Genomic DNA, 27,178 nt, shown 5'->3' with positions numbered 1-27,178 from the left:
TCGTCAATATATTTACTTTTTTCATTTCTCTTACCACGTAATTTGGAGTTTAAAATGACATTAGACGATAGTATATGCAATTAATTACCATGTCTACAACAAATCCAACGAAGTGAGACCAAATCAAGTGACGATCGTACTTGAAGTCGAAACCTTTGGCATATGAAATAGTACTTACAAAGCCCCACGTGTTTCATGTTTGATAGTAAAAGTAAAAGCAACTTCACCTGCCGCCACGGTCGTTTCAAGTTTCAAGGTTTCAGAATTCGAACCCAGAAAACCTTATTTCTCTCCATATCCGGCTGCAACTCCCGACAGTCAAAGCCCGTCGAGCTCCAACCCACCTGGCCTTTCAGATCCGTCCCCCTCAGCAATGCTCTGTTCTGTGCCAGCGACCAAGTCCGGGTCGAACTGGCTGAACCGGCTCCGGTCCAACAAAGGCTTCCCCACCTGCGAGAGTTCCGACCTCGATAACTTCCTTACCCGAAACCTAAGCTCTTCCTCGGAATTCCCGAATCCCAATGTTGTCTCACCATGCACAAATTCGACTCGCCCGGATTCGGACCGAGTCGATAATCGCTACGGAACATCGTACCCCAGCCGAGACGACCAGAGTGGGGCAATCATCGGGATGATGAGCAATGTTCTGTCGGAGCTATTTTTTATGGGCGGCGCCGACGAAAGCTCTAAAATTTCTGGGAAAAAGATTCCTAGAAAGCAAGCAAACCCCAGAGTCTGTGTCGCTTCCTCGAGCAACTCTAATGGCGACGCCACTGCAAATGCAGCGGAAGAGAAGAGCTCCGGCTGCGAGCGGAATGTCGAAAATGCCTTCGACAAGTCGGCGTCCGATAACAGCAGCTTGGTGGGGAAGAAGAAGAAGAAGAAGAAGGAAGGGGGAGGGAATGTGGGTGGTGGGGAATGTGAGGGGGAGGAGGAGGAGGAGGAGGAAGATAAGGGGGAGATGAAAGGGTATTCGAGAAGCGAAGTGACGGTGATCGATACGAGCTGCGGGGTTTGGAAGACGGATAAGTTGGTGTTTAGGAGGAAGAATGTGTGGAAAGTTAGGGAGAAGAAGGTCAAGGGGAGGAGCTTTGGGAGACATAAGAGGAAAGTGGTTGATGAGGAACATGTTGGTGATGACATTGACAAAAAGAAAGCTAAGGTTTCGGTTTTGGATGTTGAAGCTGGTGGGGATGAATGTATAGCTCTCAACTCCACACATGAAGTAAGATACTAAGATTCTGTCTTGATTAATTTGTTAATTTTGTGATAGTTCCTACTTCCTATCTATAGCTTGTGATTGCATGTGTTTTTCTGTTTCGATTTAATGATTTAGTATCGTCATTGCTTTCTCTTCATCTGCAAATGCTTATACTGTGATTACATGTGTCTTGGTTCATAATTCACAGAGTTGTATATATCTTCTAGTTAATCTTTCGCTCATGGTTGTTTCATATTTGTGGTTTAGGCATTTTTCTAGTAATTTGGTAAACTGAAATCGATAAGTTTAACGTGCCCGATTACCTCTCCGGCTTTTGTATTCTTTTGGTTACATTTAGAGCACTCCTTCCTTTTACCATTTGTGTTGTTAGGCGTTCTAATCAGTTAATCTCATTGCGCTTTGTTATTATATTAATGACAATTATCAGTATGGAAGGTGAAAGGATAGCACTCTAACTGATGCATCTGTAACGGTGATTAATTTGTATATCTGCTTTAAGGCCATGTAAAGTACAATGCTGCAAGTTCTTCGGAGAGCATCCATGGTCTCTGAATCTTTCTGTTTTCGCACCCCTTAAATGCTTTGGATGTAGCCGGCTCCACCTAAAGGTTTTTGATTCAACTGTTATGATGAATAATTAAATTTTATGTTCCAATTCTGAATTTAGTATGCAGTTGTTGCTTAACATAAATAAGCATGAATCACGGCAGGACAGAAACTAATCTGTGTTTTTTTTCTGATATGTTGCATTTGATGCCATAATCGTAGATTCGTAGAATAATTGATTAAATTTTATGTTCCAATTCTGAATTTAGTATGCAGTTGTTGCTTAACATAAATAAGCATGAATCACGGCAGGACAGAAACTCATCTGTGTTTTTTCTGATATGTTGCATCTTGCATGCAATTTGATGCCATAATCGTAGATTCGTAGAGTTTCTGTGCATGTTATTATGAAACTAAGAAATGTAAGTTTGTTGCCCTTGCTTCATTGTTCAGGGACAGAAGCCGCAAAATGACACACTAGATAATCTTAATGATGGAGGGGAAGAATTCGACAAATACCTGCCGGATAATAAAACCAAAGATATAAGAAAAGGGCAAGTGCACTTGAAACTACTATCTGACTTTAACATTTTGTGTTGCTGCATGTAGGTATTTATTCTTCTCTTGTTGAATGTCATGCAGGTTTCCTTTCAACCGAACACCGAGAAATTTGGAGAAGCATGGCTCCTCTGTTATATGTGTTAAAGGCCTTCCTACAGATGGTAAAAAAAGGAGGAAAGCTTCATAGGAAGTGTCTCAAGGACAGCCAAAAAGAATACAAAGCTTGATTGACCAGAAACCGGAAAAAGAGTTTTGCACCAGAAAGAGCTAACTATCGGCAATGCAACAACGTAATATGATGGTACCAGCGGTCTTTCTTTAAGTGCAAAGATTCAGTTGAACATGTCATCTCCCTCTACGAAAGAGTGGAGGAGGTTCGGTCACGCACAGGGCTTCGAGATGGCGGTGCCGATGATCACGGTGCCTGAAACAAATGTCATAATAGAAGCTATTTTCCCCAAAAGGAGTTTGTAGTTTTGAAAGTTTTGCAAACCTACCGATACGAAATGGGAAATGATTACGCACACCTCTTTTCTCCTTCTACGCGGCTCAGGGCTCTGTATTTTTTTGCTCACAATTCTTCTTTAATTTATTCAATCAATTTAGATAATCATCGGCCTATGGGCCTATGTTATTGGTTTCTGGCTGTATTGAAAGCCTATTGGGCTCAAAAGTCGCAAACGACTGTAAACAAAAGCTCCATCCATCTAAACGCCGAGAAGAAACCATTTTTTTTTATCAGGAAAATGGCCGCTGTGTGCTCACCCTTTTCCCGCTTCTTCTTCATCCTCCTCGGATTCTCTCTTTTCATTTTAACTAGCTCCTCCTCCTCCTCCTCCGGCCACCGCTCATTTCTCACCGCCTTCACTTCCAACCTTCCGTGCCCATCAATGCTGTCGCCGAAGTAGGTAAGCAACTCTACAAGATTCTAATCGGTATAACTTGTGCCAGGGATGCTCTTCTCGTTCCTTGAAGAAATTGTGGTCGGCGAGGAAGAAAGCCAAGTGCTTTTTAACAAGAATCCAGCTTTGGCTCGATACCCTTGGGTTCACTGCATTCTCGGATTCATTCATTCCGTTCTGTTGGAATCGACGGCCTCGTGCTTTCTCAGTTGATTATAAAATCCCCAAGTTTGTTAACTGCTGAGGAAATTGGTCCGTTTCTGCAATTTGTGCTCGACGATTTGGAAGGGAAGATTGAGCCGTCGCGGCTTAAGCGGCTTTTCGGGACAGCGGAAGCAAGATTCTTGGTGGGTTTTGGATCAGAAAGTCAGATCGCTTCTTCACCGCGGCGTTCCCGTTGACAAGATATTCGATGTTCTCAACAAGGTTAATCTGCACGAGGCATTGTCTCAAGTCAGTTGAAGAAATCGAGAGAACAATCGCATTCTTCGACCGCTTTGGCGGCATTGATTTGATAGTTAGGCGTCCCAACGTCGTTCTCTTTTGGAAGGGATTCTCTCCCTTCTAATCTTTCTTCCATTTCCTTTTCTTTTATTTGAATGGTCACGGATAAGCTACATCAATATCTTATATTAATTTTTTTTATAAAAATAATAAAACAAAAATCAATATATGAGAGGAAATGAGAGAAGGGAATAAGAATAGGAGAGGAGATAATCCATTCTCTTTAAAACGTTTCGCAGCTCTAAGAATTCCCTATATCTAGACCCTCCCTTGCACAAAGAAAGATCTGAAAACAATCGCCCCTTGACTACTCAGAAAACTCAAGCCCTTGTAGCTAGCCCAATAACAAATGTGTATTCAATTGAGATTTTTATGGATTTATAAATTTAAGGATTCTGATAGAATTTATTTAATTAATTTTTAGAGATTTTATGTAAAATTTTGAGTGAAATCTTTTGAATTTTAAAGAAAGATGTGAGATTTTAGAATTCTTAAAATAAATTACGAAATATTTCAAATTTTCTCGAATTCTCCAACTTTTTATAATCCTTTAAAATTAATTTTTAATTAAATACACATGGAATATTATAAACTATCATTTAAAATTTTGATTGAATACACCTAGACTTTCAGAGAATCACTTAAAATCCTGATTGAATACCTCTGAATTTGTAAAAAAAATTAAAATATCTCAAAATCTCAATTGAATACCCCACTATAAGATTACAATTCTAATAGGATAATATATAATCCAAGAGATATAGATCTCAATTGAATACCCCACTATAAGATTACAATTCTAATAGGATAATATATAATCCAAGAGATATAGCATGATAGGATTTACACGATTACATTCCTAATCTAATAGTACTATATATATATATATATATATATATATAGATATAGCATGATAGGATTTACACGATTACATTCCTAATCTAATAGTACCGTATATATATATATATTAGTGTAACCCGAACGATCGATCAATAAGATTTGAAGTATTCAGCCATTCGTTTTCTACTACTATGGCGGATGATGGTGGAGAATTGTCGATCTTCTCCTCCAACTATGAAGATATAATCGTAGAGATACTTTCATGGCTACCGGTTATATCTCTCCTCCGATTCCGTTGTGTATGCAAGTCATGGCGTGCCTTAATCTCCACTTCCGATTTCATCACCAAGCACCTAGGACGTACCAACTACAACGATAACAATAAGAATATCTTGATCATCTTTGAACGTCCCTTTCGACTTTCCCGTCACTTTTGTGATCCCCCATCTCGATTTCCCCAAATCGTAGACTACCTATCACTGAAGAAGAAGAACGTTGTCTCCAGCGTCTCCGCCTCCGAGTCTGCAGCAGCAATACGTAGAGACCTTGAAGATGAATTTCCAGATGATACTAGTCTCAAGGATTCAACCCTTGTGGGTTCTTGCAATGGCCTCATCTGCCTACTACTTGAACCTCCACGTGGTGACTGGTCTCACTCGTACAGAAAACGGTATGAAAACAAAAGACTTCTCTTGTGGAACCCTAGTACCAGAACAACCCGTAAGCTACCAGACATCGATTGTTTTCGTTCGAGCCCAAGTTTTTATGGATTCGGCTATGATTCCACCACTCAAGACTACAAGGTCCTTTTGGGCGGTTTTGATTATCCCGCTGAAAGAAAATTGGTTGCAATCTTTGCACTCAAAACGGGTTCATGGAAGATTGTTAGTGAAAGCTACCTCCAGGTTTCCGACATAAACATGCGAGGGTGCTTCTTAAATGGAGCTCTACATTGGACTGATATGAACTCTACGAATACTGGAACAACAATCAGGTCCTTTGATTTCGCACAGGAGAAATTTCGTTTCTTTTCCCATATTAAGCATAAAGGATGTTCCATGTGGACGGGAGTGGGAACTACTGGAGATCGTCTCTTCTTTCACACTTCCTGCATTGATCAGTTAAATCATCCAGCTGACTTGGAGTACGTCTTCACTGTTGTGCTAGGATAGCACCAAATCTATTTTGGAACCAACTCAAGCTAACCCACAGGAAATATATCAAATAAAATGCAAGAACAAAATATAAAAGACACCAAGATTTTAACGAGGTTCCTCCACAGTCAGTGTAACTGGAGTACGTCCTCGGAGCAGTAGGAGCTTACCCAATAATCCACTATCAACCAAATGGGAGTTTACAAAGTGTTGACAATCTCTCAACCCAAAAGCCCAATACACCCAATAGCTCTCACACACCAAAGAAACAAATAGAGAAAGAAATATAATGAATAATTTCTTCTCTATACATATAGCTCTCGGCTATTACAACAACACCTACTTTGGTGGATGATTACTAACCAATTGAAGCAGCAACTTGTTCTTCTTTTTGGGCTGACTGCAAGACTCCCTTGCTCTCTGCAAAACTCTCTGCAAAACTCTATCTTTTCTCTTTGCAAAAGGAGCTTTTTTTCTCTCACTTGTTTCCTACCAAAACCGAAATGAATGAACTCCCTTGCTTTGAACCAATATTTCCTTTTCTTTTAGCCAACACTCACGGGTGTTTAAGAGACAACAAAACATCTTTTCCCATTTTCCTCCCCAAAATAAGGAAAGGTGTTTCCACCTTTGGATTGTTAATTTTAAAGAATGGCCACTTGGCCACTTATTCAACAATCTCCACCTTGGCCAAGTTCCGAAAAACGTCATGATAAGCCAAACAACACAATTAACACACAACATCACTCCCAATCACTAGCAAGAGAACAACTCATGCCGAGCCAATTCTCCAAAACTCCTACTGCTCAACGCCTTCTTTATATAGGCAAAATGTGAGCCAAGTTCAAGCAATGAACAAACTTGGCTACACCAACAACCTTAGTCAACATATCAGCGGGGTTGTCTTTAGTTGGAATCTTCTGGAGAATGATTTCTCCTTCACCAACAACTTCACGAACAAAGTGATAACGCACATCTATGTGCTTGGTCCTCGCATGATGAACCTGATACTTAGCCAAATAAATGGCACTCTGACTATCACAATGCACCTCCACCTGCTTCTGATCAACCCCCAAATCTCTAATCAGCCCATGTATCCAAATGGCCTCCTTTATAGCTTCAGCAACTGCCATATATTCAGCCTCTGTAGTAGACAAAGCAACAGACGACTGCAAAATGGACCTCCAACAAACTGGCCCTTTAGCCATAGTAAACACATAGCCTGTAGTAGACTTTCTTCCATCCAGATCACCTGCATAATCTGAATCAACATAACCAACAGCAAAATGACCAATACCAGAGTCATCCCTCTCAAAGCATAAACCAACATCTCGAGTACCATGGAGATACCTCAATATCCACTTAGCTGCATTCCAATGCTCTTTACCAGGATTATGCATATATCGACTCACCATGCCAACTGCATGAGCAATATCCGGTCTAGAGCATACCATTGCATACATCAAACTACCAACCAAATTTGCATATGGTATATTTTTCATTTGTAGCTTCTCTTGATCAGTTTTAGGACATTGTAGAGAACTCAATTTAAAATGAGGAGCCAAAGGGGTACTAACCGGTTTAGTTGAATCATGAACTCCAAACTTCCGAATCAACTTCTCAAGGTATTGTCTTTGATTCAAACAAACCAAACCCTTCTCTCTGTCTCTAGTGATCTCCATGCCAAGGATCTTCTTTGCTTCACCAAGATCCTTCATCTCGAACTCATTCTTCATTTGATTCTTCAATTTCTCAATCTCTTCAACATTCTTTGAGGCAATCAACATATCATCAACATATATCAACAAATAAATGAAAGACCCATCTTGCAACTTCTTGAAGTACACACAATGATCATATTGACTTCTAGAATAATTTTGGCCTCTCATAAATTTATCAAACCTCAAATACCATTGTCTTGGAGATTGCTTCAAGCCATAAAGTGATTTCTTCAACTTGCAAAACAAATTTTCTTTCCCTTTCACCATATATCCATCCGGTTGACACATATAGATCTCTTCATTCAAATCACCATGTAGGAAAACCGTTTTCACATCGAGTTGCACAAGCTCAAGATCATATTGTGCAACAAGAGCTAACATAATACGAATTGAGGAGTGCTTCACAACTGGAGAAAATATTTCGTTGTAGTCAATGCCCTCCTTTTGTGCATACCCTTTAGCAACTAATCTTGCTTTAAATCTTACATTGCTTTTCTCATCAGCATCTTCCTTCTTGGCATACACCCATTTGCAACCAATAGCTTTCTTACCCTTAGGCAATTTAGCTAACTCCCAAGTTTTGTTCTTCAAGAGAGAATTCATCTCATCACCCATGGCATTGCACCACTTCTCCTTTTCCTCACTCTCAATGGCTTCCTCAAAATTGGATGGAATCTCATCAGTGATAATAGGAAGAGCAAAAGCAACATAGTCACTATACCGAGCTGGCTTGGTAATTTGTCTTTTTCCTCTGTTCTTGGCAATAGACTCTTGAGGTGAAACTTGCTCTTCAACTTGAATAGAATCTTCAAGTTCAACTTCTTCAACATCCTCATGGTCTCCCACTTCTTCACTTGTAGTGGCTTCGACATCAGCGGAAATAGGATTTGAAGTACTAGAGGCAACTTTCTCAAGCTCCACCTGTTGGATATTTTTCACATTCTTTTCAGAGTCTCTGAACATATTTTCTTCATCAAATGTCACATCTCTGCTGATTACGAGTTTCTTCATCTCCGGGCACCATAACCTGTAACCTTTGACACCACTACTAAAACCAAGAAAGATAGCCTTTTTGGCTCTAGGATCAAGTTTATTTTCAGTTACATGAAAATAAGCAGGTGAACCAAAAATACGAATATAATTATAATCATTAGAAGGTTTTCCAGTCCATACCTCTATTGGCGTCTGACCCTGAATAACAGCTGAGGGTAATCGGTTGATGATGTGACATGCATAAGTAACTGCCTCTGCCCAAAACGACTTGCTCAAACCCGACTGAGACAACATGCATCTAACCTTCTCAAGCAAGGTTCGATTCAATCTTTCTGCAACTCCATTTTGTTGTGGAGTTCCCTTGACACTGAAATGTCTTACAATCCCTTCTTCTTTGCAAACTTTAAAGAAAGGGTCGGATGTGTATTCACCACCATTATCCGATCTCAAAATCTTAATCTTTCTCCCAGTCTGGTTCTCAACCATTTTCTTCCAACCCAAGAAAATACTCAACACCTCACTCTTGTGCTTCATAGTGTAGACCCAAGACCTTCTTGAATAATCATCAACAAAGGTCACGAACCAATGTCTACCACTCAAAGAGGGAGTCTTTGTAGGACCCCAAACATCTGAATGCACATAATCAAGAATGCCCTTCGTCTGATGTACAGCAGTACCAAACTTCACTCTAGTTTGCTTTCCCAAGACACAATGCTCACAGAAATCAAGCTTACAAGTCGTGGCACCTTTTAGAAGACCTTGTTTCACAAGCCCTTGTAGAGCTTTCTCACCGGCATGGCCTAATCTCATATGCCACAATCTAGTAGTATCAGAATCGGATGTGCCCATATTTTCTGAGACTACAGATGCTTCACCTGTCACAGTGTTTCCTTGCAATAAATACAAATGGCCACTTCGAGGAGCTTTCATCACAACAAGTGCACCATAAGTCACCTTCAATGTCTGCCCATCTGAATGAAACCTGAAGCCCTTGGCTTCCAAAGTTCCCAAAGAAATAAGATTTTTCTTCAAATTCGGTACATACCGAACACCTGTCAACTCTTTAACCATGCCATCATGCAACTTCAAACGAACTGTACCAATCCCTTTTGTTGTGCAAGGATTGTCATCTCCCATGAACACAACACCACCATCAAACTCGTTCAAGCTTGAAAACCAATCCTTGTGAGGAGTCATATGATGAGTACAACCCGTATCCAACACCCACTTAGTAGCACAATCAAATGATGAGGAAGTGGTTAAAGCAAAATCAGAAAAATCTGTTTCAACCTCAGCAACATTAGCTTCAGAACTTTCTTTGCCTTTGGTCTTCAATCTAGGACAATCTTTCTTCCAATGGCCCTTATTACGACAAAAGGCACATTCATCCCTTTCCAAAGGTTTTCTACCTTTAGAGTTTCCTCTAGGTCGAGACTGTGATTTTTTCCTGCTAGAAGAGGATCTCCTCTCCGATGATCTACCTCTAACAAATAAAGCTTCAGAGGTACTATCATGATTTTTATCTCTATGCCTCATTTCATAATTCATCAAGGCATTTGACACATCTTCAAATTTCACAGTTTCTTTACCATGCATAATAGTGGTAACAAAATGCTCATAAGAGTCCGGCAAAGAATTCAACAATATTAAGGCCTTATCTTCATCCTTAATATCCTCATCTAAATTTAACAAGTCGGCAATCAACTTATTAAAAGCATCAAGGTGTCTAATCATTTTTGTACCTTCTTTGTATTGGAAGCGGTAGAGCTTTTTCTTCAAGTGTAGCCGGTTCTCTGCACTCTTCGTCATATACTTGTCTTCCAATTTTTGCCACAACACACTTGCCAAAGTCTCCCGCATCACAAAATACTTCTGAGTTTTTGCAAGGCACAACCGAATTGAAGAGCAAGCCCACAAATTTAATTTCTCCCATTCCAGTTTCGACATAGCTTCAGGCTTCTCTCCCAAGGCGGCAAGAAGATCTTGTTGAGCCAACACATCTTTAACCTCACATTGCCACATCCCGAAGTTGTTTGTGCCATCAAACTTTTCCACTTCGAACTTTGCATTTTGCACCGTAGTTCTTGCAAACCCGGAGCTGCTTCCAAAAGGATTCTCATCTTGCCCGTCTGACATCTTTGGCAACTAGACAGTACCCAAGAGCAACCAGTGCTCTGATACCAATTGTTGTGCTAGGATAGCACCAAATCTATTTTGGAACCAACTCAAGCTAACCCACAGGAAATATATCAAATAAAATGCAAGAACAAAATATAAAAGACACCAAGATTTTAACGAGGTTCCTCCACAGTCAGTGTAACTGGAGTACGTCCTCGGAGCAGTAGGAGCTTACCCAATAATCCACTATCAACCAAATGGGAGTTTACAAAGTGTTGACAATCTCTCAACCCAAAAGCCCAATACACCCAATAGCTCTCACACACCAAAGAAACAAATAGAGAAAGAAATATAATGAATAATTTCTTCTCTATACATATAGCTCTCGGCTATTACAACAACACCTACTTTGGTGGATGATTACTAACCAATTGAAGCAGCAACTTGTTCTTCTTTTTGGGCTGACTGCAAGACTCCCTTGCTCTCTGCAAAACTCTCTGCAAAACTCTATCTTTTCTCTTTGCAAAAGGAGCTTTTTTTCTCTCACTTGTTTCCTACCAAAACCGAAATGAATGAACTCCCTTGCTTTGAACCAATATTTCCTTTTCTTTTAGCCAACACTCACGGGTGTTTAAGAGACAACAAAACATCTTTTCCCATTTTCCTCCCCAAAATAAGGAAAGGTGTTTCCACCTTTGGATTGTTAATTTTAAAGAATGGCCACTTGGCCACTTATTCAACATTCACCATATGGGTGATGATGGAATATGGGGTCGATCAATCTTGGACTATTTTGGCGAAAATTCGTCCGGAGATTTTCCCTCCAAAAGTGAAGTGGTTGAAGCTTATATCCATTATGGAAGACGATGATGAAGTTTTGATGGAATCGAGTAAAGGTGACTTGATATTATATATACCGGAACAAGACATTTGCAGGATTGTACTCGACACTCCTGCCCGGAACGCACAAGTGGTAAAGTACGTGGAAACTTTGGTTTTACCGGTCATTGGCGGCGGATAGCTCATGCTTTGATTTGAAGCATACCAGCTGGTATTATGAGCCTTTCCTTTGCCTTGCTCTTTCTATTAATGTAAAAATATAACGTAATTGTCGTACATATTAAGATACTGGCTATTATCCATTGTTATTTACTCCTTTCATGATCATGTACATTTGTGTGCGGTGTGTATACCTAGCCCGATCGATGCAAATCCAAGCTGCATTTATGCATACATATAGTTGTGGAAGAGAATGAGATCTGTTAGTGTAGGGAAAAACAAATATTGAAACATGCATGTTTACCTTCATCAGATTGTTTACATATAGTTCTGGAAGAGAATGAATGAGTTTGAAAATTTATACATTATCTGCATTCCTATGGAAGTTTCTGTAGTAGAAGTAAATAGATCCAACAAGACACGAAACCTTCAAAATTAATCCCGACCGACTGGTGCCGTTACTCTAGAAGTATACAAGCATTTCCATCTTCACAACGTACAATAAGCATTTTGGTATGAAGCTTAGAAGGGGTTCTCAAAGGCTTGCTTGTGGAAGCTTGATATCTCTGAAGCACATGATGACAATAATAAGTGGAGCCACATGGAACAACAACTTGCCTGTTAATCTGAATGTACATTCTTTTCTCGTTTTCCAATCTTTACGAGAGTGAGAAAGGAACAAGATAATTAGTCTTCGTGACATACAAGTTCTTCTCCACGTATATGTTTAATACAAATGAAAGAGTTTTTGTTGTGACAGTGCTAATAGCTAGAGTAGACCAATGAGGACGTTGAATACGGAAGCATAATGGAATATTCAGAAGCACCTTCCCCTTATAAGTTAGTTTGTAGGAGTAATATCTCCCCATGCTATCCAACTTGTATTGCTAGCACGTAACCACGGACTTGATGGAATTATGTCTATGATAACATGATAAGGAAGCCATAAAAGGGAGGCGACCATAAGCCAATAAGGTTTTCCGTTTTGTAAAAGTTAGAAAAGAGCGTATCATACATAGTCTTACTCTTGCTTTGCAAAAAGACTGTTTTCACGCCTATAACCTATGACTTTTCAATTACAAAAGAGCAACATTTCGTTGCACCAAAACTCGCCCCCATGTAAGAGGGTCATATATAAATAATGGGTTTGCTAGAAAATCATGAGGTATAGTGAAGGCATAAGTGATTGGTTAGACACAATCCACTCCAATAATTTAAGATTGCGACATAATTAGAGCATGTGCCATTATTTTATGATTCTAATTAGTCCATCATTTGTACCAAATACCACACTCAAATCCAACCGGAGTTCGATAATCTTTTGTGCAAATAACGACAATCGTTCCACCAAAATAAAAAACTAGGTTTACATAAAAAGTGAAAACGACAATCACACAAATGTTTTTTGAGAATGTGAGGACTCAATCAGTGGATGCCATCTAGCATGGCCCTATAAGAAGAGTCAACTTTCTTTCATCCTTATCCATTAAACAAACAATATTAGACGCTATAATGAAGGATTAAGAGCCACTAATGCGGGTCATTAGCTGCATGTCTACCTACCTCCGTGTGCCATCTTGTTATCTATAAAGTTTTGAATGTAGTAACTGGAGAATTACCCTGGTAATTAGGGTTTTTTTTTCCTTTCTAATTCGTAATATTCCGAGACTATTTTTTTTCTTTTTTTTTTTAGTGTAAAATAACGTCTATATAAATAAAAAAAATTTAAGTGTAACGACTAAACCTCTATGTGATATTGCTTACCTAGTGATGATGTTATATTAAGTGAACTTGTTTTATCTACTGAGGACACAATTGTACGATATCGACAAAAAGTTATCATAGTGTGTTTGTTTAAGAACTTTTTGACACTCTTCTTTTTCAGTTTTAGTTTCAGAGATAAATTCTATCTATAGAATCTTAACCATGACTATAAATTTATAAAATCTTAACCATGGCGTTAAATCTATAGTACTTTATAATTTATATATCATTTTATTTTGTAATTTATGATTTATGATATAATTATATAATTTTTTTTAACTTATATATTATATAATATATTTAATTAAACTAAAAAAAAAATCCCCTAGGCCTCATCTAATCCTCTAGACGGTATGTTTAGGCTAGCGACTTTTTGACATTGGCCGAAGACTGTTAAACGAGTAAAGCCAGCCCAATTAGAAGCTAACAACCACACGCTAGCCTTCCCCAATAAGAAGGCGAGGACAGCCATTGAGAGTACACAGAAAAACGCAATTAAAACGTAAGATGCCCCTATTAGTCCAAGACCACTCCCAAGGCCACAAATCAGACTCCCTCCACTAGCACTCCACGTGGCTCGATCCTACACATGCGATCCATCGCCGCGAGAAAATTTTAATTGTGATAGGAATACAAATGGTATACTACGTGTTTTTATCTAAGTGGTAGGAAATTTTATTAAGTTATTAATTTTTTAATACACATATTCCACAATTTGTATAATAACACATGATGTACTACCTTTCGTGTGCCAATCACATTAAAAAATCTCATCATCGCCGCCCCCAGGCACTCAAAAATATCTACCACGCCGGGCCCGCCCTGCCAGCTGTCCTCACCCAAAAAATCTCCCGGGAAAAAAGAGATTTCTTTTAATTTGGACCACCAGATGCCGAAGCCAATGACGCCGCGCCTTCTGATCAATCTATGGCCACTTGTCTTCGATTGGGTTGATGACGTGGCAGATCGGCCCCACCGCAACAGGGCCGTAGATATTTTCCTACCCACTGGTAGGCTGAGATATTTTTCACCGTTAGATTGATTGGGAATCGGCATCTTCGCCGTCCGATTGATTTGGGACTAGAAGTTTCAGATATTTTTACGGACAAAAAGGTCTGAACATTGAGCAAGAAAGGATGAGAAGCATTGAGAGAATTTCCCAAACTCTCAAGCATCGCTGAGACATTGCGACGCTCTGTTTCCTCCGGTGGGTGCAAATAGAAATTTAGAGAGAAATGGGCGAGGTGGGTATCAATAGCGAGGACGTGGAGGCGAGGCTGCGAGCAGAGGCGGAGAAGAAGGACGGCGGCGAGTGCGACTCTTCCGTCGGGACGATGCGGTGGGAGAAGCTGCTGCCGACGATGAACATGCGGGTGTTGCTTGTGGAAGCGGATGACTCCACCAGGCATATTATAGCTGTGCTTCTCAGGAAATGTAGCTACAGAGGTTAGTGGGGTTTGCTTTAATTTGCTTAAAGTTTTTGTTTTGATGGAATTTATAGCGGATTCTGCTGAATGATGATCTGGGATTTTGTTTAATTTGATTAAAGTTTCGGTTTTGATGGATTTTGTGGTGGATCTTGATGAATGATGAACTGGGTTTTTGTTTATTTGGCGATTTTTGGGTGGATTTTTAGGTGTTTGAATTTTTATGATCCCGTCAGTTGGATTCTTTGCTGCTTTTCTCTTTTTAATATATTAACTTGTTGGATAAGAAAAAAAAGGAAAGATTTTGGATGAGGAATTGAAGATTATTGTTGAACTTGAATTAGCATGAAGTGGAAGCTTTTATATTGGGCTTATCTTAATGGAAAGAAACATAGGCCAGTTATAGAAATGGATGTAAAGTCTGTAAGGTCAACTATATATTGTGTGTTCTTTAAATCTTATAAGTTTGCATTCATACCAAATTGTTAAGCAATTAAAAGGCTGTAAATTTTATAATTTAACGATATCGATGAAGGCGTTTAGCACTAGTTACATAAACAGAATGATTTCTTTTTTTACTGTCACTTGTTCTGAGTTCAGTGAACAAAGGAATTAATGGTTAAAGTCACTCGCTTTGGCCTTCATTCGTTATTGACGAAAAGGATTATATATTCTGCTTAAGCATGAATGTTTTGAACTGTTCTTATGAAGGCTCCTGTTTTTTGTTTGAGCAGTTGCTGCTGTAGCTGATGGCTTAAAGGCTTGGGAGATACTGAAAGCAAGGCCTCATAACATAGACCTGATACTGACAGAGGTCGATCTGCCATCGATATCTGGATTTGCTTTGCTTACGCTAATCATGGAGCACGAGATCTGCAAAAATATTCCTGTTATAAGTACGATACGAAGAACAAATAAACGTGGATTTTGATTAATAACTGATTTGATTTTTTCAAAATGGTGGTGCTTAACAAATTTGCTCTTCTTTTGTGATCTTGCAGTGATGTCCTCTCAGGATTCAATTAGTACGGTTTACAAATGCATGACGAGAGGTGTTTCTGACTATCTAGTCAAGCCTATTAGGAAGAATGAGCTGACAAATCTATGGCAGCATGTTTGGAGAAGACAATCTGTATGCCTGCTCAACTTTCTGTTCTGTTCTTTGGTTTAGCTTGTAATTTTTGTCGTATGGTTTCTGAACAAACCTAAATTTTATTGTCTGTCAGTTAGCCCGAAATGGCCCCCTTAATGAGAGTGTTGGACAACAAAAGATCAAAGCCACTTGCAAAAACGATGGTGCAAGCAATCATTCAAGTGGCTATATGGCACGTGTTAACGAGGACATGGGAAAAGGGACTGATTCTCAGGTTCGTGTTTTATAATTTCTAAATGGCACAGAAAAAGCATTCTTAGCATGCATTTGAATTCTAACAGTGTAGATTTTTTATGACTATCCTATCATAATGCTTCAAATGCTTGATGATAGGAACTTCCTTTCAATTTAGGTTGAATTTTTCAGTAGACTGACTGTACGATTTATTCTCTTGCAGAGCTCTTGTACAAAGCCAGACTTCGAAACTGAGAATGCCCCTGTGGATAAGCAAATACAGGGAAAAACTTCTCTTGGTGACTTGAGAATGAAGAAAGATGAAGCACACGCCAATTTTGGCAAGAAATTTCTTACGCATGGAAATGCAGCTAGAGGTTTAACATCTATACCTTTCCATTTTAATAGCTTCTTGTCTGTTCAGCTATGTAGGAAGGCCTGCTAACATTTTATGATTGTATCAATCCAATTAGGAACAACTGAGGCTGCCGATGAAATCACTGACACAGCAGTTTCACCAGGCGAGGGTGCCAAGGCAGAAAGTCAGAGGAGGGATGATAATATGACTAGTGAAGCTTGTGACAATAACGATCTACTTGTCAACTCTTCTAGAGATATCACTGACTTTATTGGAGCATTCAGTAAATATCCAAGTAGCAACCAGAGAAATTCTTCTTCAAGTAATGCACCTAGCATGTTTGATTCTGCTCCACAATTGGATCTGTCCTTGAAAAGACCCGACTCCAGTGGCTTTAAGAATCGAGTTACTGAGAAAAGGCACGCCCTTGGCCACTCTGATGCTTCCGCCTTTTCAAGGTGAGTTTCCATTTTGTACACTTGGAATTTGGTGACTTGTGCACATCAGTTTTGCTCTTCCACCAGACTTATTTTCTATATCAATTAACGATCTGTCTTGCAGATACATCAACAAGCCAGTGCAGCCCCAGAAAACTTCACTGTGTGATCAGCAAAAGGCATATGAAACTACGTGCGAGAAGAAGCAAACATCTAATACCAATGCTGATTGTGGTACTCCTGCTACGACTTTTAGTACTCCCAGGAGTATTATTACTCTAGCTACCGGTCAATCTAACCAATCCGAAGTTGGAATGTCATGCCCTGAGCAGAGACTATTTCCTCTTCCAGTTCCCGTGAAAGGCATAAGGGTTAACAATCTAAGCAATGGGTATGGTACGGTACTGCCTCCAATGTTTTGTGCACAATCAAGTCCATCACCAATTGCTAGTTCAGCTGCCCAGCAGGAACCCTCATTCCTAATGAATACATTTTACCCCGCAAATCTTCAAACAGATAAATCTGAGAAAGTATACGGCACACTTTATCAAAATGCCAAAGTTACAATGGACCAAGCAATGCAGAATCAGGATCAGAGATTCAATGAGGATCAAGGGCATATGTCCTCAGCAACCGATCAAAGTGCAAGTAACAGTTTCTGTAATGGCAATACAGGTCATCTCAGTAGCAAGGGGTATGGAAGTGCTTGTGGAAGCAACAATGTTGATCAGGTGGCTATGTTTAGGGCTGCTCCAGAGCACAAGAACGAAGACAGTTTCTTTAATCAAAATGGAAATTCTCATCGATCCAACCAAAGAGAAGCAGCTCTAAACAAGTTCCGCTTGAAGCGCAAAGATAGATGCTATGACAAGAAGGTACATCACTATCTTTGTCAACCTTTCTCTCATTGTTCTCATTTTTACTACTATTTCTGCCTCTCCTACCCTAGTCCCCAAAGAAACTCGCATTTTAACATGAGATGTTTCATTTTTCAGGTTCGCTACGAGAGCAGAAAGAAACTCGCAGAGCAGCGCCCCAGAATAAAAGGGCAGTTTGTTCGTCAAGCGAGTACTGATCCTTCACCTGCAGACACTGATGGCAATACATATGAGGGTTAACTACTTATAGAGTTTCTTGTACTTCAAGTTAAGATGGCGGATGGGTAGAGTATATAGCTTTGTTATACCGTTTTTCAGTTTTTGATGCCAAGAAACACAGGTGAGGAGAATAGTACAGGCCTGAAGAAGCTTCTGACATCAGTTCTACTTTCATCTTTCAAGTATATATGTATTAACTTATTTTACCAATGTATCCTCTGTAAAATGGGGTTGTATATTTTTCTTCCTAGGGATGTTTTAGTCATTGTATTTTTGTTTGTTATCACATAGGTTTGTTCATTCAAGATTTCAAATCTCAGTGGGTATACAAACTTCATTTGATCATTGCTTGTGTTATTATCACTAACCATATATTTTGAAAGAACCCCATTAGGTATTAGGTATAAGTTGTATATTATCGACGTTTAACTACGCCTTTGTTAAGATCAAGTGCCCCACCATGAGGTTGTGAAGAATCCACGTCGGAAAGTTTAAAAGCTTTGCAAGCTGTTATAAGGAGTTGAGCTACTTACCTATTATTGATTAGTTTTTGAGTCAGACTTCTACTTCTTTCACAAGATCAGAATAGGTTCACACATGTATCAGCTTTCAAGCTGTTATACGAGTTGAGCTACTTACCTGTTACTGATTAGTTTTTTGGTCGAACTTTAACTTCTTTCACAACATCGAACATGTTCACCCATGTGTCAAGCTTGAAATGTTGCCACACGTGAATTACGTCATGCAGGCTACTTTCTATACCTGCTCATTCCGTAAACAAATAAGCATGAGTTGTTTTTGTACATTTAAATTCTGATTGTGGTGAGCAAAAACTGAGTGCTCCAGTCCACTCTGCAGCTTGAATTCATAAACATCATTTTCTACCAACCTATGGATATAGATACGTCGTCGTCTTGGATACAGCCTACGATTACTTGCATGCTGTCCAAAAACAAAAGGCCTTGTCAAAGTCGTCAGTGTCCACAACTTGATGATTGCCTTCTCTCTTTCCCCACTAATTGTGGTAGGTAATTTCCCAACTTGTAAACAAGTCTTAGTTTATAGGCAACTCAACTCAAAGGCACGTTCCATCTTTTTCTAGTACGAAAATATGGCTTCGTCAATAATTCATACCATCACTAATGCATGCCGTGCTTAAGTTGTGCAGTGCATTAGTTGAAATAATGCATGCATGGGATATATTTGCAGATGTTGGGATAGAAAGATACGGATGCAAATGAACAACATGTGGTCTTCGCCACCACCAATTTGCAGGTATATCATATGGTTATCTTCTCAATGCAATCATTCTAGGCCCAACTAAACCAGCGAAAAACTCAGTATGTCATTACGACAGTATCTCAAATCAATCCATATTGTCGTGTATTTAATTTTTTTATGTATACGGTGACATCTCAGGTATAAGTAAACTTTAGGAAAAGAAGGGTCTTTCATTTTCTCTTACAACAACCATCCCCACCACCACCCCCACCCTCTCCATGGCTGTGTTTGTATCGACATGGTAACTTCTTCATTAGTGACTTGTCCTGCATGTCCAACCATGTGACACACCTACCGAAGTTTCTCTTCGTCCTCCAGTTCATCAATGACTCAACACACTCTATTAGCCTGGATTGGCTGAATATGATGGTGGTGGAACCAGAGGGCTACTATCATACGCCCCCAAAAGAACATGTTTATCTCTAAACAATCAGTGAATTATAAAAACCCTAAATCTTTTTTTTTTTCCTTTTTCCCTATTATAATCAAAGTCATAAAGGAGCTTTCTTTTTCGGACCCAGATGGAAGAAAGAAGCAAAATTTAAGAGGAAAAAAGACTAGTCAGATGAGTGGATGAGAAATCACTCAAGTGAAAAGTTCCAATAAACCAAAAAACAAAGTACCTCCCAGCTTTCAAACAATTGAACAGCAACTGTATAATATTCTCTTCAAGATTCTTAACAAGAGGGTCCCTCCTAATAATGAACCAAATCATAATACAAAACAAAGTAAGCCTTAGTTTAGGTTGAGTTTCACTTTGATATCGTAGACATATGTATAGTCAAGTTGACTAGAATAGCGTGCTCTCCATGACGCTCAAGTTTGAATCATCTCCTAATAATTTAGATGTGATTAGAATATCTCTCGAATAAAAAAAAAAATGCTGGGGCTCATCAACTAACAGTCTTGTGGCATTTTCTTAACTAAAAAACACCTAAAAAGACATAATAAACCCAAGAAAATGAATGATTGGTGATGTCTCCCAGTGGCTTCCAAAAAGCCTGTTTACAGATTCTCCATGTCTTCTCTCCTTATGAACTCTCTCTGGTAAATATATTTGAAAACTCCCCCTCTCTGATTGTGTTTAGACTTTAGACCCTAGTTAAGCAAGATTTTCGCTGTCAATTAATCATATCTTAATCCCTAATCTCAAAGTTTTAATGATTAATCTTCCATTTACTAGAACAAGGGAGGACAAAGCTGAGGAGAGAGAGGAGAAGAGGGGGGGGGGGGGGGGGGGGGGGCGCTGCCACTAGGCTATATTGCACCATTTTCTTCTCACTCGCATTCAATCAATAAGACCGGCTATATCTCATTGCTCTTTTAAAAGCCTTCACTTTCCTCTCAATTATTCCAAAAGTGCTTCCCAATCTCTCATTCTGGCTAAGATTGATCGACAGAGATATCCCCAGTATCATCTGTCTGCTTTTGAATTTTGATCATCACCATCATGGTACCCTATATATATTTTTACATTATATTTCTTGGTAAAGCATAAAAAGGTATAAGAAGCGTCCATAATTTCAACTTTTGAAACTTTGTTGCATGGCACACAACATGTACATTCATGAATCATCATGCATATCTTGAGACCTACTCAATGATGTATATTCCCGCATATATATATATATATATATATATATTTCTTTTTCTCAACAAGAAGGCGACATCCGTGTAAGTCAATTGACCTAACATTCATTTACACATCAATGTTACGTGCATGGATATTGACAATAATATGAACAACCTAGAATATTCATGAATTAATCAAGACAGATGATGGATGGTCTATTGGTTTGATTACTCTATTTTCCAAATTAACAAGAACTTTTCCACCCTAACCCTAAGTCGTAAGTTGTTTAGGACTCTTAAGCCGCAAAGGGGTTTACTTGAACCAGCACAACTTCCTATGTTTTCATGTCGTTTTCAAGCAGCACTACTATTTCCTTCATGCAAACTTTTGCATTTGCAAGTTAGTAAATGGACAAATATATATAGAAATGCAATTTGCTTTTAGGAAAAGGCTAAGCTCTTCACCTCACGGTCCATCCCATTCGTGAATCATCCCAAAAGTACCCTATCTGATGTGCTGCGTCGATCCACAGCAAGGCACATCAACCACGAAGCATGATCAACCATTCAACATCGATCAACAGGTGTACAATGATCCAACTGTTGATATATGTGCATGATTTTACATAAACATGTAATATTTTCTCTTTGTTTTTGGATAATTAAGTATGTTATGTTGCTGACTATCAATTGATCTAATGTCACACACACACATATATATATAGGTATATATATTCGAATACATGCTACTACCTGACAATAGTACAGATTCACGGTCGTATAGTATAAGATTTTTTCAATCACCTTTTTAAAGTAGAAGCGTAGAAGTTTACAAGCAAATATATAACTTACAGCCCCTTCCCACCACAATATGAGGAAGCTGCCAGTCAAAAGTCCAAGAGAGAGCAAAATTATTGCTACTTTTTGCACCCTTTATTAACCCCGTCACATCCCTCCCCTCTTGCTTAACCCTGGAAACCTCCTCTCTCTCTCTCTCTCTCTCTCTCTCTCTCTCTAAATATTTGTAGCTCCAAATGTCTCAAGCCCTAAATTATTGATACTTTTTGCTCCCTTTATTAACCCCGTCACCTCCCTCCCCTCTTACTTAACCCTGGAAACCTCCTCTCTCTCTCTCTCTCTCTTTCTCTCTCTCTTCCTCTAACTCTCTCTCTCTAAATATTTGTAGCTCCAAATGTCTCCAGCCCTCACAAAATCTCCTAAACACTGTGGCAACAAACACGGACTTAACATTTGCAAGCTCTACAAGAATCTTTTATTACTATTCTCTACATTTGCCACCACAATTCTCTCCATAATACTAGTCGTTTGGCTTATCCTCCGCCCCACGAAACCCGAGTTCTCCCTCAAGGAAGCCGATATCTACCAGCTCAACCTCTCCAGCAGCTACCTCCTCAACTCCTCCGTCCAACTCACCCTACTTTCAAAAAACCCTAATCAGAAAGTCGGGATTTACTACGACGAGCTTCAAGTCTATGCTGCATACAAGGGCCAGCAAATCACTGTCTACACTTCTCTTCCTCCGTTTTACCAAGGACATGAAGACAGTAACATCTTGACAGCTTCTTTGGTGGGAATCGGTCTGCCAGTGGGTCCCTCTTTCGGTTATGAAATGGGACGTGATCAAACGGCTGGTAGACTGGTTTTGAATCTCAAAGTGTTCGGACGGCTTCGATGGAAGGTCGGAGCTTGGGTTTCCGGGAAGTATAGGGTCAACGTAGATTGTCTTGCTGTCATGGCTTTTGGTCCTTCTGTTCCAACTGGTCCTCTCACTACAAGGCAAGGGACTCAGTGTTCTACCAACGTCTGAATTGCGAGAGAAACTTACCTATATCATGCTTGGGATAACGCCGTAGTGGCATCGAGAAGTTCTTCCTTGGACTACAAAGACTACTTCGTACTACTATATGTTTGTTGTTTGGTTCTTGAATATTTGCTTGGTCATGTTTGTTGATCTTTTGTTCTGCACTTAAGTGCTTGTAAATTTGTAACAATCATATGATTGACATATGGGACTGGAAGTAATGATCATATATGAGTGAGAATGATAAGCTTGCTCAATTGTACCATTGATCTTATCTTCTTTTTATTTTCTTTACAATACAAGCAATACTGAGTGAGAATGAACTCAAAAACAGAACCTCGACTGTAACGATGAATATGCTCGAAAAGTGATGCGGGTAGAAAACATAGAAAATGAAGATCATGTTCTCATAGACTCTTTTTCAATAGTGGGTTTTGGTGGTAGTTTTGTGGGGAGGAGAAAAGGAAAGAGATTGAGGGGTATAAGGACATAAAAGAGTAGTGATATTGATAGCTAACATGCCAACAAGAAAGAAAAGGAGAAACAAAAAGGAGGGAAAATTCATTGTTTTCTACGTTAAGGAATTCCCAAATTTACACTTCAACCCTTAACCTTTAATAATCATGTGGACTTGTAATGCATGGAAGCAACGTCGCAGCAGAATCGTTGGGCATAATTCTACCAACCCAACAATGGAAATGAATTTGTCAATTGAACATACATCAGAATGTCCTAATTCCAGTGAAAAAAAAATAAACGAAAAATATCTGATAGAGATGTCTGATTAAAATAACTCTCACGCTTGTATCGAAAAATTAAGAAGTCGTACTTCGTATACTTTCTGCAGAGTTCTACACAAATTAAACTGTACCATTTAAGATATCAAAATGCTTTTAAACTGCAGTTAGTCGACTAATTGACCACTTTGAAACTACAACCTATTATGGAAGAAAATATGACCAAATATGGTTTGCCTTTACAGCCTTTGTGGTAAAGATGCTTTTCACCTTTTACCACCTTCAGTTTCATTAACTTTATGTCAAACTTTTTAGTTCCGTCAATTGGCGAAAGTGTGTTGCAAACCGCACACCTTTTGTTATCTTTGAATAATTTTTTACCGTTGGATTAAATGATTTAAAGAAAAACAAAAAACAGAAATTAACATGAATTGTGTAGAAGGTAAAGGGAGTGAATAACACAACCCCCGAGACTCCAATTCAATGGCAGCTGAAAGCGGTAATCTATCAAAAATTCTCCCGTGCAGGACAAATCTTGCGAGATCGTAGCCTGTCAACATTCAGATCCGGCAACTACCACGCAAGATTTCTCCCGTGCGCAGTTGCGAAAAGCCATTAGATTATAGCAATTAGAGTGTTTAGCACTTAAGCACGACCGTCTCTTGGCGTATCTTGCAACACACAAACGCTTCAACTTTCAGTGCGTCCTCAAAAGAAATATCAAAAGGAAAAGTACCTTTTTAACGATACGAAAGATAGCTTGCGTCTCCAACCTGATAAAAAAAAAACTTGCATTTCAACATCAATCGAGTAAATTCTGTACAACAACACCAACCAAGCTTTAACCAACCAAGCGAAGACATAAACAGGAACTACTGAACTACTTCTCACTGTTTACTATTAACCTTCACTGCACCTCTGTCTCTGGCTATAGCAATTTCACCACTTTACAGGCACATATTAGCATTTGTAAACAATGGCCAAGTTAACGCAGCAACACTATTTGAACCAAATCTATGCATACTCTATACATACCCGGGTGGAGAAACCTACTTGTGTTCCGGTAGTTTAAGGGAGGTCAACAAGTATTAGTGTTAGTTATAGTGCTGCATTGAGGCTACTTTATTGTGCTTAGAGTTCAGGTTAAGAAAGGTAGTATACTATATATGATTATTTGGGTCGGGCGAGAAGCCCTCTTCCTTAGAGCAGCTCCAGTGTAGGAAAGGCCCCCAGGGCAACTACCTATTGAAACCCCTCCAATGAACAGTAACTACCTTTAATGAACAATAATTATCTTTTGCATCTCTACCCCTAAACTGAATAGCCATGGCAATATACAATAAAATATTAGTATTTTTTATTTTATAAAATAATAAAAAATAATTTTATTTCAAATTTCGGATATGATTTTTAATCGGTCTCGTTGTACCACATTTCATTAAATAAGAAATTATAACCCAAAGTATTTGAGAAAATATAAAATTGTGGTGTAAGGTGGAAGATAATGATAAGATATTTATAGAAAAATTAAATCTTTTTTTTTTTTTTTAATTTTTTAATTTTTTTTCGGATTTTTATTAATTCTTTACATTTTTTATTAATTTTTTACATTAAAAAAAAAGTTATTGCTTTTTTACATTTTTTTTTTTTACTTTTTTATTAATTTTATAATATGGCTAAGGTTATCTTGACATCAGCCTTGCATCAGCTTGCCCTAAGGCACTCGGGTCTGCGATTCGAGCCCACCCTCTCACTCGGGCCCCCCCTAAGCCCAATTGCCCGGGTTGGAGCAAGGAGCTAGAGCAATTGGATAGAAAAAGTAACCGGTCCACCGAGCTACTACAAATGCTGGACTTGCTCTTACAGGCGCTCGCAAGTCGCAAGTAACAACTGCCAAGGTCAAGCATTCATTGTACATCGTCAAATGATCAAAATCATCGGTACAGTATATTGCGGCAATGTTAACTGCTTCCCAAACAACCATTATTGGTCACTCCCTGCTCTCCCATACAGAGCACTTTCCAACCCGAGGCTACTACGGTGAGGGCTCTCTCAGCCCTGATTGACCTCAAAGGGCTTATAGCTGGGGGTGTACGTTTGATAAATCTATCTATTAGTTTGGGTAGAGGCCCTACTCTGCATATGCCCGAACAGACTCCGCCTCTTTTCTTCCTTAAGTTGGTTACTAGCTCGGTTCATTTCGTTCATATGTGACTTGTGTGAGTGAATGATCAACTACCAAGTGAATACAGGAGTTTGACAAAACTGAAAACTGCAAAGAAATCATGCAAATATATAACTAAAGGAAAAGTTATCACAATCAGAGTCTCAAACATTGACGAATTTCGTAACATTCACCCGAAAACTGCATCAATCAGTTCGCAATGAACCGAACAAAGACATCAATTATGCAGTATATACTATATAGCAGCTGAAAGCCACAAAACAACGTCTTACAGTACAGTATTGTGTAAATTTCACAGTATTTTACAGTATTAACAAGAACTACGTTGTTAATTTGTAAAGAGACAATTTCCTTATATCAAAAAAACAAAAAAGTTCATCACTTGATCAGTAACTAATCAACAATTTAGGGAATCAAGACTAACCCATTTCCAAAAATGCTTCTTGACGTACACAGCCTCGTGAGCAATGCTCATCGCACCGCCATCCGAATACTCGTGCTCCTCCTCGGTGCAAAACTCACCTTCCGGCAAGCCCTCCACCCAAGCATCCACCGAGTGCAGCACATAACACGCCGGCAACCCCGGGTACGACATCGAATGCCGCTCCTCCACCCTCTTCTCATAAGAACCTGGAACAATCTTCACAATTCCGCTGCTTTCCGAATTCAATATTGAACCGAGCTCTTCCATAACCGCCCGGTTCGCCGCAGATTCGTGGTCCTCTCCCGGCTTCATTTTCTCTGACAATGGCCGGCCTCGGCTCCTGACGCTGCCATCCGATAATTCTTGGTGGGATTCCACCAAAACCCGGGATTTATTGTCGATGATCCGTACCGTCACAACCTGAACCGTTCGAACCGGAGGGGATGAATTGGCTAAAGAGCTTTCGCCTTCGGAGAGCTCGAGCCAGAGGTTGTGGACGTTCTTGGTCCCGGGCTTGACCCCCCAAGAGGCCAGAGAATCGGAGAGCAATCGAGGCTTGAGCCACTCGGAGAGGGACTGTGGGGTGGGGAAGCGCTGCTGCTGCTGGCGGAGGGACATGGTGGGGATTTTGAATAGGCGCCGAGGGTAGGAAGGAAAATGGAGAAATGGGGTTTTGGAGAACAGGGTAGCTCGGGCGGAGAAGGAGAAGAGGAAGCAGATGGAGAACCCCGTCAGGAGGAGATCGGGTAGCGTTTGGAGGTTGTTGCTGACTACTTCTTGCGGCGACATGTCAACAACTGCGAAGATGATGATAACAAATCGCAATTGGAGGTATTTGTTGTGGGCGAAGGGGCGATGAAATTTTGGTGATCAGCTCCATTCTTCTCTTCGAACTGAGTCAACACCGAAGATGGAGAAGAGTCAAGACGAAATGAGGGAAAGGGTTGTGTTGGTGTTTGATGGGGAAAAAATAAGAGGTGGGAATTTGAGCATATCAACTAAGATGAAACAACAGGCCTTCAAGGAAACAAACAACAACAATAATCAAGTCTTATTTCACTAAGTAGAATTGATTTAATGAATTCTAGAATGTTACTGTCCTTGACTCTGTGTCAAATCTTCCGTTAGCTTCAAATATTTTATATATTTTCTTATAATCTCATTCTAAGTTTTTATCTGTCCCTTTT

The 27,178-nt window shown here is 39.4% G+C and overlaps 5 protein-coding genes across 5 annotated transcripts; 4 read left to right on the top strand and 1 right to left on the bottom strand.

The window, feature by feature from the left end:
- Positions 1-251: 251 nt before the first annotated feature.
- On the top strand, positions 252-2,866 carry LOC137721534 (uncharacterized). Its single transcript, XM_068460627.1, has 3 exons — positions 252-1,225; positions 2,222-2,322; positions 2,411-2,866. The coding sequence occupies exons 1-3, from the start codon at positions 374-376 to the stop codon at positions 2,514-2,516; spliced, it is 1,059 nt and encodes a 352-aa protein (XP_068316728.1). The 5' UTR covers positions 252-373; the 3' UTR covers positions 2,517-2,866.
- Positions 2,867-4,766: 1,900 nt separating this feature from the next.
- Positions 4,767-5,747, top strand: LOC137721034 (F-box/kelch-repeat protein At3g23880-like). Its single transcript, XM_068460156.1, has one exon. The coding sequence runs from the start codon at positions 4,767-4,769 to the stop codon at positions 5,745-5,747; it is 981 nt and encodes a 326-aa protein (XP_068316257.1).
- An 8,706-nt stretch (positions 5,748-14,453) lies between these two features.
- Positions 14,454-18,315, top strand: LOC137720114 (two-component response regulator-like APRR5). The gene is made up of 8 exons (XM_068459125.1): positions 14,454-14,770; positions 15,486-15,647; positions 15,753-15,883; positions 15,978-16,118; positions 16,302-16,455; positions 16,552-16,894; positions 16,998-17,748; positions 17,869-18,315. The coding sequence occupies exons 1-8, from the start codon at positions 14,560-14,562 to the stop codon at positions 17,989-17,991; spliced, it is 2,016 nt and encodes a 671-aa protein (XP_068315226.1). The 5' UTR covers positions 14,454-14,559; the 3' UTR covers positions 17,992-18,315.
- A 3,610-nt stretch (positions 18,316-21,925) lies between these two features.
- On the top strand, positions 21,926-22,901 carry LOC137720338 (NDR1/HIN1-like protein 26). The gene has a single exon (XM_068459394.1). The coding sequence runs from the start codon at positions 22,016-22,018 to the stop codon at positions 22,649-22,651; it is 636 nt and encodes a 211-aa protein (XP_068315495.1). The 5' UTR covers positions 21,926-22,015; the 3' UTR covers positions 22,652-22,901.
- A 908-nt stretch (positions 22,902-23,809) lies between these two features.
- Positions 23,810-26,918, bottom strand: LOC137720337 (uncharacterized). The gene is made up of 2 exons (XM_068459393.1): positions 25,992-26,918; positions 23,810-24,155 (listed from the first exon to the last, which is right to left on the bottom strand). The coding sequence occupies exons 1-2, from the start codon at positions 26,778-26,780 to the stop codon at positions 24,123-24,125; spliced, it is 822 nt and encodes a 273-aa protein (XP_068315494.1). The 5' UTR covers positions 26,781-26,918; the 3' UTR covers positions 23,810-24,122.
- Positions 26,919-27,178: the final 260 nt, after the last annotated feature.

This window comes from Pyrus communis, chromosome 16, assembly GCF_963583255.1.
Source record: "Pyrus communis chromosome 16, drPyrComm1.1, whole genome shotgun sequence".
NCBI classification, from domain to species: domain Eukaryota; kingdom Viridiplantae; phylum Streptophyta; class Magnoliopsida; order Rosales; family Rosaceae; genus Pyrus; species Pyrus communis.
The sequence above is the reverse complement of the archived record's forward strand: the minus strand, read 5'-3'. Positions and strand labels throughout refer to the sequence as shown.